Source organism: Macrotis lagotis, chromosome X, assembly GCF_037893015.1.
Source record: "Macrotis lagotis isolate mMagLag1 chromosome X, bilby.v1.9.chrom.fasta, whole genome shotgun sequence".
Taxonomy (NCBI): Eukaryota; Metazoa; Chordata; class Mammalia; order Peramelemorphia; family Peramelidae; genus Macrotis; species Macrotis lagotis.
Genome location: NC_133666.1, coordinates 139,035,100 through 139,051,990, shown reverse-complemented (window position 1 = coordinate 139,051,990; position 16,891 = coordinate 139,035,100). Strand labels below are relative to the sequence as shown.

Genomic DNA, 16,891 nt, shown 5'->3' with positions numbered 1-16,891 from the left:
GAATTTCCTAACCTAGGAGTCCCCCATACTCACTGAAATGACAGATTCAGTACTGTTCCTATCCCCACCAAGGATCTCATTCGCATGCAGAAATCTTCTTGACTTCAAGGTTACTGTTCAATCTACTACCCCTAGAGAAGCCTCAACCAACTAGAGATTAAGAATGAAATATAATTCAACACAAAGGCATACACTCCCACAAAAGAATAAGATTTTGGTGTTGAAATCATATTTGTCACCTGTCATTTATATAGACATAGACTTATACTTAAAGCAGTCTATAGTGAATAAGTGCCCCTTCGGGGCTACCTCAGGTGTTTTTCAGTAGGATTTTTTTAATGTCATATTTTTTTAAGTTATATACCAGAACCAAAGGGATCTGCTAGACTAACGAACAATGAGGCTACCTTAAATCATTAATCTCCTACAGATTTTTTACACTGGTCCAGAAATAAGAGAGGGAAGTCATTGGAAAGGTGTTATTATGGACAATCTAGCAAACAATCAACATTTTGAAAGATATAAGTCTGTATTTCATTTCTACCTATCACCATAGTACCCAAATGCTCTGGCAGAGACATTATACGAGAACAAAAGATGAAGCTACTTTTTTGCCCAGATGACCACATTATTATTGGAGGAGACATTAGAGCTGATGACAGCTCTCCTCTTACACAGCAGACTATTCAAAAATAATGTCTCTTTTTCTATTATAAAAAAGAAATCCAACCATAAAGTCGAGTTTTATTACAATGGAAATGCTGACAGACACTTATCAACAGGGCCACAAATGGCCCTAATGTGAAACAGTAATGAAGAGAGGGAGTGATATAATTAGCTGAAAATTCTTAACTTAGGATATGGAAACATGAGTTAAAAAAAAAATACTTGGTCCATAAACCTTGGCAGCAGAATGGAAAGGATTAGTGTGTAGGTCACGGTCTCCTGGGGGGGGTGAAATCAATCAATAATTAAATGACAAATATTAAGTAAACATTACTTATAAACACTACTGATTTGTCAAATCAGTTTTCAAGGAGCTTAATTTAATTGTAACATGACAGGAGGATGGGCTGGATACTAAAGGGAATTAAATTTGTGATTTAAAAAATTGTATAAAGGAAATGCTGGCCCATTTCAAAGAACATGATATATTAAATATGGTTGTTTCTGTGCCTAGGGTAGGTCAAGGCATGTAGCTAATTACTTTTATTTAAATCTATACATTCCCTGGTGGAAGATGGTCCCAATTAACTAGACTCTATCACTGATCTCCACACTTAGGGACATGCATTTTTTCATTCCTCAACCCCAACTTAAGGCATCTTCTAACCACTGACAAACACATAGTAATTGTCCTACATATTTGTTGTGCATAGTTCTGATAAAAGGCAATTTTGTTTTGTGGAAAGAACACTAGCTCTGATGTCGAGAATGTTTTCAAATTTGCTTTCAACTGATTAATATTTGTGTAACCATGAATAAGTGATTTAATGTCCTATGTACCACCGTCTTCTCATCTAAAAAAATAAAGAAGTTGCATTAGATGACTTCTAAAGTCATCTTCAACCTTAAGTCAATAATGTCCTATGATGACACTAAGGTTGAAGAAGTAAAATTAAGTCTTGATTTCAGAGGTTTAGGTTATATAGTTTGCTACTGATCATGCCAGAGATAAAAGAATGGAATTAGAAGGATGTATACTAGAAGAGCAGATGAGTCAGTCATGGGGATAATGGATGGATAGTTTATGTGCTCCAGGGGAATTCACACAATAGCATGAGATTGAGACAAATTCCTAGCATAGTGGATGGCTCCCCTTGTAGATTTTGAGGGAGGATATGAAAGAGTCACAGAAGATGAGGAATTATGTGCTCTGTACCAGAGTGAGAAACATTCAGATCTAAGAGATCACAGATACCCTAAGTACCAGATTCATTTACCTGTTCAACCTGCAGTGCCAGACCTTGCGAGGATAGGTCACTGAAGATCAATAAGTAGTGAAAAGACCAGGAACATTTAGAACATAGTTCCTAGTATCCTCCCTGTGCTGGATATCAATACATGAGGATAATGGGCAGGAGTAAGCACACCTCTGAACCTAGATTCAATCAAATGACACTTAATTGTCATTGATGTTGTTCATCTTGCATTTTTGAAGTGAGGTCAAGGTTATTCCTTTCTCTTCCAGAATTACTGAAGTTAAGAGGTAGGACAAAAGTCAAAATGGCTGGTGATGGTCTAGGGCGCAGTGGATGACCTTGGTGACTTCAATGTCTGACCAAGCTCCACGTTCTTCTCATCTGCCCATGAATTTCTGATAACTCATAAAATCACAGGATCATAGGTTTTGAGTTGGAAGGAAACTTAGGGTCCATTTAGTCTAACTTTCTCATCTTAAAGATATAGAAACTGAGCTAAAGAGAGGTTAAGCAACTGACCCAAATCACACAATAAATGATGAAGCCAGATTTTGAACTCAGGTCTTTTTGACTCTAAGATTACCACATCACTATTGCCTCTCTAAATTTGTTTTTTGGTAAGGAAATGGGGTTAATTGACTTGTCCAAGGTCACACATTTGGTTAGTATTAAGTGTCTGAGGTTATATTTGAACTCAGATGCCCCTGACTCCAGGGCTGGTGCTCTATCGACTTAACTGCTTAGCTACTCCCTGACTCTTCTAATAAACTTATCAGCTTGGTTTTGAATATACATTGTCTTTTTTAAAAACAATTTTATATAAATATGAAAAGTTCAATAAGGGAAATATTGAGAATCTCTGAACCAGACATTTTTTCAATTTTCCATTCAATTCAATAAGCATTAAGTTCCTATCAATTGTCAGGCCTTATACTAAGCACAGAGGATATTAGAAGAGAAAAAAGAGCTTCTGACACTGTTTACAATCAAATGGAGGGGACAACATAACAATAAATAAATCCAAAGCAAGCTATAAACAGAATAAATAGGAAATAATTAACAAAGGGAAGGTCCTAAAATTAAGAGGGGTTGGGTAAGGTTTCCTGTGAGATTTTAGTTGGTGCTAAAAGGAACCAGGTCTGTAGTTGGAATGGAGGAAGAAGAGCATTCCAGACAGGGGAGACTTCCAGAGGGAACTGATAGAAGTAGTATCTTGTTTATTGAAGAGACAGGAGATCAGGGTCAAAGAGTGGGTTGGAGAGGAAGAGGAAGAGGCCTAGAAAAGTAGGAGCGGGATAGGTTTTATAGTGCTTTTAGTTCTTTGAATGCCAAACAGAGCATTCTTCATTTTATCCCTGAGGCTATAGAGAATCACTTATTTTGATGAGTAGGCTGGGTGACATGATCAGACCTATGCTTTAGGAAAATCACTTCAGTGACTGAATGGAGGACAGAAGGGGGTGGGCAAAGACTCAAGACAGGAAGACTACTAGCAGGCTACTGTAGTAATCAAGGCATGACAAGGACCTGCACAAGAGTTGTGACAGTGTTAGAGGAGTGAAGGCAGCATAATTAAGAGATGATGGAAAAATGAAATCTATTGACCTTGGTAAGATCTTGGATATAGGAGGTGAAAGATGGTGAAGAATGCAGGATGGATCTTAGGTTGTGAGCCTGAGGGACTGGAAGGATGATCTTACCCTTTACTGTAATATATGAGTGGGGGTGTTTAGAGGAAAGGTAATTAATTTTGTTTTGGACATATTGAGTATGATTATTTTACTATTTAAATTGAGTGGATTCTAAATATAGCAATGCTAGGATTCTCAATTAATGTGTCCTAGAGAGATGATGGGTAGAGTTAATTAATGTTTTATCTTGATATTTCAATATCAATCTCAAGATATTGAATATGTATATTGGATACCTGAGAACTGAAACAAATCTATGGTCTTCAGTTAACAATATAAGATCCAAGAGTATATTGGATTTAAGAGTCACAAATCTTGGATTAAAATACTTTCTCTTCCACTCCTAAATAAAAGGCTGTAGTTTCTTCAACCATAAAGTGAGGGAACTTGGATTAGATTGCCACTAAAATGCCTTTCAGTTTAGAATCTGTGATGCTATGATTCTTCTGGGTCTCTATTCTCACCATGGGGCGGGGATAGATTAGATGAGCTCTGAGGTCCCTTCCAGCTCTAAATATAAGCTCCAACAAATCCATAAAAGAGAAAGCCAAAGTTACATTAAGTCTTTGATTTCATGTGAGAATGTGTCAAGTTAAACAATATTTTGAGCTCATGAAAATATACCTTACGCATGGATCTCTCATAGTGACCATTCTGAGTGCTCCATTTCCCTCATTCCTTAGTTATAGAGTGAATAACACTAAATAGACATGAGAATTATTTTATTAGCACTTTAACACTCTCTAAAACAGTTCCTTTAAAGAAAATGGTTACTCCCTATTATGCACAAATAAGCATTAAATGGTGTAGTCCTTTTTGTTTTTGGTTTTTGTATTTTTAGAATGGAAACAGTTTTACTTGTATACAAAGCATTACCACTAACATCTTCATTAGAGAAAACCCTTTTCAGAGCTGTTTCTTCTGAAGGTTGAATGTTATTCTAGCTTTTACAACATTGCAAATGGTTGTAAGCTGCAGGGGTTTGCCAAGGTACTGAAGCAGGTTACTATAAAAGGCAAATGAAAATATCTAACACCTGAGTCCAATCCTTTAGCTATACAAATGTGGGAAAGGGAGTTTTTGCTCACTAAAGAGCCAAAGTTTACTAATTTAGAAGGTCATCAGTGAATAAAAAATATCTTTTAAAAGCCTCTCTTCCCCTTATCCCTGGCTCCTAAACATATACATACACAACCCAGGGGAGCATCAGATTCTTACTTAGATTTTCAATAGCATGCCCTCTCTTACTTGGAATTATTTTTCTTCCAGAAGAAGAATCTTCATCAAAGATAAAACTAAATAGTAAAATGTTTCTGATGCACTTCCAAGAACTCATTAAAATGTTAGGAAGACTTCCCTATGATGAAGATAACTAAAAATCTGGATTAAATAGACCAAAAAGTAAACTTTATTACAGTTCTGTTGTTATTGTAAGTCCCTTAAATGCATTAAACTATGAACCTTCATTATATAATTATTCATGGAGTATAAATGGTAGAAGACAACTACCTAATTTGTAGATGTTTGAACTGAGACCCAGAGAAAGAAGGTGAGTTGCCTGAGTTCTAGACTAGACCCATGATTCTCTGCCTCTGTCTCCAGCTCTTTTCCCCCCAGACTACACTATTACATGAAACTTTGTCTAGAGAAGTTCTTCATTTTCATTTCAGGAGCAGCTTAGTAATGTCCTGGCTAGAATGTAGACTTACTTACATGTCCCATTGGGTTGACAGTATTGTAGAAGTAAGGGCCAATAGAATCATATGAAGAACTCCATGTTGACTGGATTATTAAAAGTGAGCATCTATTTGCCAGTTGTGCAACAAGTTAGCAAATTTGTCTGTAACAATATCTTCTTGGATATTGCTGATTATGTTCATCAGATAAAACCAGTAGATTTTTCATGATAAATGAGCCAATGATTGAAAACTCATTCAACTTACTCATTAAAAAGAACATAATTGGAATGACAGTCTATTGATAAATTTAACCCAGATATTAGAGAATATAAAATATAAATCTTTCATGATGTAGACAGAAATGAAGAGAGAACATATTATGACTAAAGGAAAAAAAAGAACTAATCAAGTATGCATATAAAGATCTCTACTAGATACCTTGGCACAATATAGAATCCTATAATGCATTTATAATGCAAACCCTTGGTGATGCAGTGTATAGTATTATCCTATATTCCTCTTTTGACTGATATTAATACTCCCTGTCATTTCAGTCTAGTGAGATCTAAAAATGAATCTTTTTTAATATGAAAGTTCACCAGGGAAGGGTGATACCTAGATGGTATCATTCTTTCTTATCATCTCTTAAGTAGTCTCAACTTCAATAATACTACACGGATGGTTCATATGTTGCAACAAAGAATTATTGCAAAAAGAATGTAAAGCAAATAATATTTTCCCTTTGACTTTCATATACTTCCCAAATGAGTTGGGCACCTTTAACTGCTTTTCTTGTGTCAGCAATGTGGGAAAAAATGAAAATTCAGAGGTAATATAATAACAGCTGCTTGAGAGAGGCAAATAGCTAATGCCCTGATTTCTCAAAATTTGCCTCTTTCAGAATGATAGAATCAGGATCTCTGACTTTTGCAATTTGCACCTCTCACTGCCATCAACAAACACACTTCTCTACTAGATTAGAAGCCTCTAGAGGGCAAAAATCATATAATGAACTATTTCACTAGACTGCTTATAAAAATGCTGAGCACAGACAAGTACATGAAAAATATCTGATCTTCACACCTCACCATAACTATATCAAAAACTGAACAGTTAAGGAACAAATCTTTTTCTGTTCTTAGGAGAGCTCCACTATTATGTATCTTTTTAGAATGGTACACTGAATAATTTCCTTGACTTACTAAATCTGTGTGATGAGTTTTCATAGAATCTATGTTGCAAAACTCAAGTAGACACCGAATCATAAAAACCTTGTTCATTGACAAAGATAGACAAATTTACAATATAAAAAGAAACTACTTTAAGAATATTAAAATGGTTGTGATTCTTTTCCTTTAGCTTTTCATCTTTTTCCTCTTCTTTTGTCAGAAAACAAAAAAAAATATAATTCATAAGAAACATTTAATCTACATGAAAGAATTTAATGATTTCTCAAGATATAGGACCCAAAATAAACTCCACAGTTAAGCACTAGTAGGAAAAATGAGTTAAATGTACAAAGTCATGTGGATTAGTTTAGTTAATGTAGGATTGGTGGAGGACTATAATAGTGCTTTTCAATCCAAACTACTCCACTAACAAATAAGATACCTAAGCTCTCTACTAGTGATTTTTCCATAGCTAAGACACAAAAAACATAGGTGCAAAAAAAGGAGAATGACAAAAGGAATGGAGCATAGAATACAAAAAAGGAAGAGTTAGGTTTCTCAGTAAAATCACTGAAGAAACCAAGAGATCTTAGAAATGTAGGGAAGTACTTTTTAAGTTAGTTGTTTTTTCTCATCTTTAAGAAATTGGACCTTGCTTCTTAAAATCTATTTATTACAGAACCTAGAATTTCTTTTTCTTCTTGCAGTGCTAAACATTAAGAATCTGGACAATTTATATATCATTTCATTTTAAATGTAATACCTACCTGCCCCTCTACTATCCATCTGGAGATAGAGGTTTTCCCATCATAACCAGGCCGGAACTGAAGTGTTGCTGATCGAGGACTGATATTGGAAATCACCAGATTGGAAGGAGCTCCAGGAAGTTCTGAAGATGAAAGAGAAGGAAAAAAGACAGAAATTAAAGCTGAACTGTATAAATCAATGTTAGTATTCATTATTTCTTCAGTAAACATCTTCAAAAACACAAACAAAAGCAATAATTTATTAATAATCATAAAGAGTGAAGCTTTACAAGCAATATTAAGAGTTTATGATTTGTATGATATAAGGGAGATCTTAGTTATATAATATATAGTGATCACCCAAAGTCCCACTTTATCTGACATGTCAGTATTCAAAATTTTTTGTTAAGATGATCGATAGGATTATAAACTTCTGAGGATGCAAGGAGTGGAGACAGAGGGCATGCCTGAATTTTTTTGGCATCCTCCCTAATGCCCAATGTGGTACCTGTTAGATAGGAGGTTCTTAAAAAATGATTTTGGTGTGAATTAATGAAAAATATGATCCTTTCTGAGTCTTCAGATGATAAATAGAATTGAATATGCCACCTATGGCCTTACAATTCTACCTAGGTAATGGAGTGGGAGCAAGGGGAGAACACCTGATCAAGCAATGTTTCCAATATAAGTTATAAATAGGTGCCATTATCTGGAATGAGAATAAGCTAGAAGTCTTCCCAAAAAGATCAGGGGTGAAACAAAAGTGCCCATTATGCTCATTACCATTATTGTTCTAGAAATACTACCTAAAGTAGCTTAGCCCTACCTGATCTAAAATTATATTATAAAGCATCAGTCATCAAAACTGGTATTGGCTAAGAAATAGAGTGGTGGACCAGTGGAATAGACTAGGTGTAAAAGCAGGAGATGATTATAGTAATCTGCTGTTTGATAAATCCAAAGAGTCCAGCCACTGGGATAAAAACTCCCTCTTTGATAAAAACTGCTGGGATAATTGGAAGTTAGTATGGAAGAAACTTAGATTAGACCAACACCTAACACCCTTTACCAAGATAAGATCCAAATGGTTACAGGACTTAGACATAAAAAACAATACTATAAGCAAATTAGAAGATCAAGGACTAGTTTACTTGTCAGATCTATGGAAAGGGGAGCAGTTTATGACTAAGGAAGAGTTGGAGAACATCACCAAAAACCAATTAGATGATTTCAATTACATTAAATTAAAAAGCTTTTGCATAGATAAAACCACTGTAACCAAGATTAAAAGAAATGTAGCAAATTGGGAAACAATCTTTACAACTAATGATTCTGACAAAGGACTCATTTCTAAAATATACAGAGAACTGAGTCATATTTTTAAGACAAAAAGCCATTCCCCAATTGACAAATGGTCAAAGGATATGCAAAGGTAATTTACAGATGAGGAGATCAAAGCAATCCATAGCCATATGAAAAAATGCTCTAAATCATTAATAATTAGAGAAATGCAAATTAAAGTTTCTCTGAGGTACCACCTCACACCTCTCAGATTGGCCAGTATGACCAGAAAGGATAATGATCACTGTTGGAAGGGTTGTGGGAAATCTGGGACACTATTACACTGTTGGTGGAGTTGTGAACTCATCCAACCCTTCTGGAGAGCTATTTGGAACTATGCCCAAAGGGCAACAAAAATGTGCATGCCCTTTGACCCAGCAATACCACTATTGGGTCTATATCCTGAAGAGATGATGAAAAAGGGTAAAAACATTACTTGTACAGAAATATTTATAGCAGCCCTGTCTGTGGTGGCAAAGAATTGGAAATCAAGTAAATGTCCTTCAATTGGGGAATGGCTTAGCAAACTGTGGTATATGTATGTCATGGAACACTATTGTTCAATTAGAAACCAGGAGGGATGGGATTTCAGGGAAACCTGGAGGGATTTGCATGAAATGATGCTGAATGAGATGAGCAGAACCAGGAAAACAATGTATAACCTAACAGCAACATGGGAGTGATGATCAACCTTGAAGGACTTGCTTATTCCATCAGTGCAACAAGAGGGAACAATTTTGAGCTATCTGCAAAGAAGAGTACCTTCTGTATCCAGATAAGGAGCTGTGGAGTTTGAACAAAGTTCAAGGAGTATTCCCTTCAATTTAGAAAAACACAGATATCTTATTGTCTGATCTTGTTACCTCTTAGACTTCTTGTCTCTTCTCTAAGGATATGATTTCTTTCTCATCACACCCAATTTGGATCAAGGTACAACATGGAAACAAAGTAAAGACTGACAGATAGCTTTCCATGGGGGGAGATAGGGGAGAAAATTGTAAACCTCAAATAATATCTTTAATAAAAATTAATTAAAAAAAAAGAAATACTACCTAAAAATAAGCCAGATAGAAGGAAGCAGAACTATCAGTTTTTGGCATATGATAGAGTTGTATACTTAGAGAGTCCTAGAAAATCAACTAAAAAATTAGCTGAAACAATAAACAACTTCAGTAAAGTTTCAAAATATAAAATAAACACATAAATTATGAACATATATAAATATTATATACGTACATATATATAAAATCAAAATGCAATAGAAAAAGACAGTGAAGAAAAAAAAACACTTCAGACAATATAAAATACTTGAGAGCCTACTTGCCAAGAGAAATCCAGGAGCTATATGAACACAATCACAAAACAGTTTTCACACAGATAAAGTCAGATCAAAACAATTATAGAAATTTCAATTGCTAGTGGGTAGGCCAGGCCAATCATTTTATAAAAATAACAATTCTATTTATATTACTATACCAAATTACCAAAAATTATTTTATAGAGCTAGAAAAATAATAGAAAAATTCATCTGTAAGAACAAAAGGGCAAGAATATCAATGTATATCAAGGTAATCAATACAAAAAGATGTGAAAAAAGTAGCCTAGCAGTATCAGATTTCAAATTGTAATACGAAACAGTAATCATGAAAAGAATCTAGTATTGGTTAAGAGAGAGAGTAGTAGATCAGTGCAATAGATTAGGTACACAATACACCACAATAAATGACCCTAGTAATCTAATGTCTGACAAAATGAAAGTTCCAGAATTTGGTACAAGAACTCACTATCTAACAAAAATTGCTGGGAAAATTGGAAAGCAGTTTCACACAAACTAAGAATAGACCAATATCTCATAGAATATACTAAGGCAAGATCAAAATGAAAATATATGATTTAGGCATGAAATGGTGATATCATAAGAAAATTAGAGGAATATGGAATATTTTACCTGTCATATTTATGGATAAGAGAAGAAATTATGACAAAACAAATGATAGGATCAAGGCAAGGATAATTTTGATTATATCAAATTAATACACTTTTGCACAAATAAAACCAAGGCAGTCAAATTTAGAAAGAAAACAGGAAACTGAGAAAACATTTATAGCAAGTTTCTTTGATAAAGGTTTCATTTCTAAAAATATATAGAGAACTGAGTCAAATTTGTAAGAATATAAATCATTCCTCAAATAATTGGTCAAAGGATATATACAGGCAGTCTTCAGAAGAAGAAATCAAAGCTATCGATAGTCATATGCAAAAATGTTCCAAAGAACTATTGATTACAGAAATGCAAATTGGAACAACTCTAAGGGTAGAAGGATATGAAAAAAATTGAGGCACTAATGTACTATCGATGAAGTTGTGAATTGATTCAGTCACTCTGGAGAGTAGTTTGGAACTGTGCCCAAAGGGTTATAAATCTGTGCGAATCCTTTATCTATAAATTCCACTACTAGCAATACCAATACTTATTTCTTTGGGATCTAAGAAAAAAGATTCTATATTTACAAAAATATTTATAAGAGCTCTGGAAATTTATGAGGAATTGCTCATCATTTGGAGAATGGGTGAACAAGTTATGGTATGTGATTGTGATGGAAGATGTGCTATAAGAAATAACAAATGGGATGCTTTCAGAAAAACCTGGAAAGACTTATATGAACTGAGGTGAAGTGAAATGTACAGAATCAGTAGTACCTTGTATATAGTAACAGCAATATTATATGATTATTTAACTGTGAATAACTTAGCTCTTCTCAGCAATACAATGATCCAAATTTTGAAGCATTTATGATAAAAAATGCTATCCACTTCCAGAAAAAGGAATGATGAAGTCTAAAAGCAGATTATTCCTGTTATTTTTTGTTTTCATTTTCTTTTGCAACATGGCTAATATAGAAATGTTTTTCATGACTGCACATGTATATAATCTCTATCAAATTGCTTAACTTCCCCAGAAAGAGGGATGGGAATATGAAAGAGAAGAAGGAAAAAAAATCTGGAACTCAAAATTTAAAAAAATGAATTAAAATTTATTTACATATTAGGGGCGACTAGGTGGCGCAGTGAACAGAGCACCAGCCTTGGAGTCAGGAGTACCTGGGTTCAAATTTGACCCCAGACACTTAATTAATTACCTAGCCGTGTGGTCTTGGGCAAGCCACTTAACCCCATTGCCTTGAAAAATCTAAAAAAAAATTTATTTACATATAATTGAGAAAAAAATTAAAATAAAAACAAAATATTTTAAAAGGATGCAGATAGGTGTCCTGCACTTAAGCCTGGAATTTCCTGGTACTGTTGCCAGGACAACCAAATTCAGTTAGATACATACATCATTTGTAAACTTGTCTGTTTGTTTTCTCTGGCAATAAATCTAAGGGTCATGATTTGTGATTCCTAATATCTGCAATTATTTTTGATCTAGGACTTACATAGAACAGCAGTTCTATGATATAAACCTGTTTTAAATAGATAATATCTTACCTGGAATTACTTATGATTTTAAAATGAAAGGTTTTAAAAAAATGATGCTGTCTAAAACCTAGAATTAATTCAGGAAAAGAATGTGTAATATAAAAGAACCTGGCACAAAGAAATGTGGTAGAATTAAGAAAAAAGGAAATACAATCAATTCATGTAGCAGAAAAAGCTATCAGATAACAACATGGATGAGAAATAGTTTCTCAATTTCTCATTCTTGGACATATTTAAAAGAAGCCTACATATAGATAAATAACATTACTTCAGTGATTGTTCCAATATTGGTATATTATATATAGGGATGTCAGAATTTCAAGGGTTCTTGTCATATCTAATTTTAATGAATTTTGGGCAAAAAATGTTTAAATCAAAGGAAGAGCAATTCACTTTGAAAATTTTCTCTATATTTCTCTGAGATTCTGATACTTTAAAATCTTCTTCATCCATTAAATAGATGTAGATTTCAAGCTTAGCTAACAAAATCTGGTGACATAAGCATCATATGATTTTTTGCTTTAATCCAACTACTAGAATACACAATGGCATTTTATGACCTCCCTTCAGTTTCAAGTGATCTACCCTGAAGAGATAGTTATGGCAACTCAATAGCCTTGCTGAACCATGGTTATCACCCATATATTTAATACAGTTGTGCCTCATTTCCTCATATAATTCTCTGTTCTGTGCATCACCAAGTCTATTGCCAATCACAAAAACAGAAAGATGAAAGGGTTTTCCAGAGGTCAGCTAGTTCATTTTCCTTCCCCCCATGCTGATTGTACCTAAAATTATATAAGACATAGGCAGGTTTATGTCATTTTCCCCAACTAATTTACTCCATAAAATTTATGCAAAAACGACCTGTAATTTAAATTATCATTATGTTAAGGTTAATCTTTTTTTTAGGTTTTTGCAAGGCAAATGGGGTTAAGTGGCTTGCCCAAGGCCACACGGCTAGGTAATTATTAAGTGTCTGAGACCGGATTTGAACCCAGGTACTCCTGACTCCAAGGCCGGTGCTTTATCCACCCTGCCACCTAGCTGCCCCGTCATCATTATGTTAATAAGAATTTAGTTATAAAGTCCCCCTCTTATACTTTATTGTGGCATAGTGGTGATCCTTGGTTCTCTAAAGTTATACCAAAAGGATAAAACCTCCAGAAACTTCTACTAAGTTGAAAACATTTTCAGTACAGGCTTAGTGATAGAATAGACCTGCTTGTTGATCTCCTGAGTGCTGGCCTGCTTAAATTTAGAGAGGATCATTATCAGAAAGTTGATCAATCAATCAACAAGCATTTTTGCCTATCTTACAGGCACTACGTGCAGTCCTAGCAAAACAAAGAAAGGGAAAACAAAAGAAAAACCAGTCCCTGTTCTTAAGTAACTCATTGTCTAATCAGGGAGATAAGATCTAAATAGCTATGTAGAAGAAGACATAAACAGGATAAACTGCAGATATTTTAAGAAGGCAATAAAGTTATGAAGGACAGGAATGCTCTCTTATAGAATGGGGAATTTTAGCTAAGACTTGAAGGAAGCCTAGGAAGCCAGGAAGCTGAGAGTTGTAGGCATGGGAGGCAGTCAATGAAAATGTCCATTTTCTAAAGATGGAGTATCTTTTTCAAGGATCAGCAAGGAGATCAATGTAATTGGATTACAGAGTATATGGAAAAGACCAAAGTGTAAGAAGACTGGAAAAATATAAAGGGATCAGATTACAAAGAGCTTTAAAAGTCAAAAAGAACATTTTACATTTGATTTTGCAGGTAAAAGGGAGCCACTGGCCTTTATAGAGTAGGAGGGGTAATATGATGAGACCTATGGTTAAAGAAATTCAATTTGATAAATAAAAGAGTGAAGAGAGACTTGTAGGGTGAGGAGATGAGGGGCATCAAGTTTTTTTTTTCCTCTCTAGTTATGCCACTCATCAATGAATAAATAAATGAATGAAAAAGCATTTATAAATTGCCAACTATATGACAAGCAACAGGGACACAAAGCTAAAGGGATAGTGATTGAGGCCTTAATGGAGTAAATCAACATAGCTCAGCAACTAATCATGGTAAATTTGATATGATTATGGTTCGTGACTCCTGAAGCTGGAGAAGTGGGGGAAGGAGGGGTGTTGAAGAGGAAAGGATAAGCAGATGGGGGGGGGGGGGGCAGAGAAAGAAGAGGTTGCAAAGATATGTCAGTAAAGTAGTCTTCAGTTGTGCATGGTTCTGAAAACATCTTTTCTCTATATTAGTATCCCTCAAGGAAGAAAACATCCCCATTCATGACTTAACAGTTATCCTGCTAATAAAAGGGTTTCCTTTTACTAATGACATTCATTTTTATACCATACTCATTTCCCGGTATACCTCACTCATGCTCCCTAATATCAAAGAAAGAAAAAAAACTGCAAAAAACTGACTGACATAGAGATCTTATCTGAGAGAGAAGACATTATTCTGAATCCAAAACTCATTATATCTGTTCAGAAAAGTTTGTTTCATCATCTATTCCTCTGGAGCAAAATTGGGCATTATAAGTATTCAGAGTTTGGCGTCTTTCAGGATTAAAGCACACACACACACACACACACACACACACACACACAGACACACACACACACACACACACACACACACACACACACACACACAGACACATCTGTTTTTAGTATTTTATAACCATAAAATAAGAATTTCCTTTTTTTAGTCTAATTGAAATAATGCTCACTTCACTTTAACTATTTCTCTTCTACTGCTCTACTCAAAGGGTTAAATTAACACAATATTAACCCACCTCATAGAGTTATTTTAGGGAGACAAAGTTATCTAGCAATTCACATTATCATAATGGTACTGCCATGAATTTCACATGTCTGAAAGTTGAAACACTATGATGGTGAAATTTCACTAACCTGGTGGAACTCCGGAAGAAATTGTGGATGAGGTCACCAGTCCAATCCCTGTTGCTGTAACAGCTGCCACTTCAATGGTGTAAGTCGTGAGAGATGACAATCCTTTAATTTTATATTCATGGGTTGTATTATTTAAAGTAAGGGTAAGACGAGAATCATTTCTGCTGTATACTTCCCAGGAAATCTGATAACCTAGAAAACAAGACAAAAGAGTTTGACAATCATAATCATCTCATGCTTATTGTTTGCTTCATTTTCCTTAATTAGCTTTACAATATTTTGATGGATTCAATATTCCATTGTTATAAATAATTTTGGTATTAGTACAGGTTCATGAAAAGTCAGATATTACTGAAACAAATGAACAACAACAAAATGAATTATCAACTTTCTTCTTTTTTAATCTTCCCTTGTCTCAAATGATTGCAATTATTTATCATTTCTAAATTCCTTGAAATATATTTTGAAAATTGTTTTGCATTAAAATTTTTCTGTTTTGATTAATTTTGTTTCTGTCTTTGCATATTCTTTGACATGGTTGTTTTTGCTTTTTACTCTTCTGTTTACTAGTGAAATTTTAATCTCCTATGTACCCCACTCACAATTTACTTGGCTCCAGATAATTTTATAATTTGAGTTCAGAGACAAAAAGACCTATGTGGCCCTTACATCAAAAGTTTTTATATTAAAGTTTAGTACCATATGAGGAAGCTTTAAAAAATACTACTTGATGATAGAGTCAATGATGAAAAGACCAATGATATATAAAGTTGAAAAAAAAGAAAACCCAAGAAAATGAATTCTTCCTTACTCTTAGCCAGTGCTCTTGATGCTGAAAAATTATCAGATATTTTAACCTCCCAAACACATTTCTTTGAGATGAAAATAATGAAAATGGTTATGGACATTAATGTACCATGCAGAAACCAAGAATTTGAAGCACATTATACATCTAGACTAATTCTTAAGAGCTTTAAGGAGAGAAATGATAGGTTAGATGTCAGGAACTGCTGTTAGAAAATAGCTGCAATCCTCTCCCTATGACTCTAGATTCAATTTCCTTCCTGTTCAATCCTCTTAGGGAGTCACCTCCAAGGATGTTAATTCTTCCTGGAATAGGAGGGGGAAACAGGCAACAGGTCCAATTTCTACTACTGTGTATCTGAACCTTTATCTAATTTTTTTTGTCATCTTATCTCACTCATATTTCCTGGTTTCTGACCTTTCATTCATTCATTCATTCAAGTGCCACAAACTGGGTTTAGACAGAAAAACAAAACTATCCATGTCTTCAGAGTTCACATTCTATTGGGGAAGTTATGGGGTTTTAACAACAATCAATAAATAAGAATTTTTAAAGTATCTACTATGTATCAGCCTCTCTATTAGGTGCCAGGGATACAAGGGCAAAACTGAAGTAGTATCTATTATCAAGGAGCTTACCTTCTATAGAGAAAACTAGCATATATCTGCATAAATATATAGAATATACCTATAAACTTAATTCAAAGTAAATTTATAGGAGTGGAGTGACACTAACAGGCACAGAAAGTTATGGGATCAGGAGTGATTTCATATAGAAGATGATGCTTGGACAGTGAAGCAAAGGAAAGACAAGATCCTTAAAGTCAGATGAGGTGATATTCCAAACTTGGGGGATAATCAGTGCAAAGTCAAGGAGATGAGATAGAGTGTTTGGTTGTGAAGAACAACAGAAAGGCCAGTGCAACTGAATCATAGAGTTCAGGAAAGGGGAGGATTATATAATAAAGTTTAGCAAGGTAGGGTTTTTTTTTTTCCCCCCTGGAAAACTTTTATTATGGGTGAAGTAGCAGGGAAGCTGAACAGTTTAGATGATTCCAATCTTGTTGGCAACATCTAAAGCATAGTAGTCTGAAGCAAGCCAGACGTAGGCCTTCTCTCCCTCAGGCTGGATCAGTGTGTTG

General features: G+C 34.5%; 1 protein-coding gene across 6 annotated transcripts in view; it reads right to left on the bottom strand.

Moving 5' to 3' along the window:
• The window catches only part of SDK1 (sidekick cell adhesion molecule 1), a 1,240,677-nt gene that overhangs the window by 233,252 nt on the left and 990,534 nt on the right, over positions 1-16,891 (bottom strand). For all 6 annotated transcript variants that reach the window (XM_074200552.1, XM_074200555.1, XM_074200553.1 and 3 more), the window contains 2 exons: positions 14,946-15,137; positions 7,229-7,350 (listed from right to left, as the gene is read on the bottom strand). In XM_074200552.1, the coding sequence (XP_074056653.1) occupies positions 7,229-7,350; positions 14,946-15,137 (314 nt within the window). The remainder of the gene's footprint in view (positions 1-7,228; positions 7,351-14,945; positions 15,138-16,891) is intronic.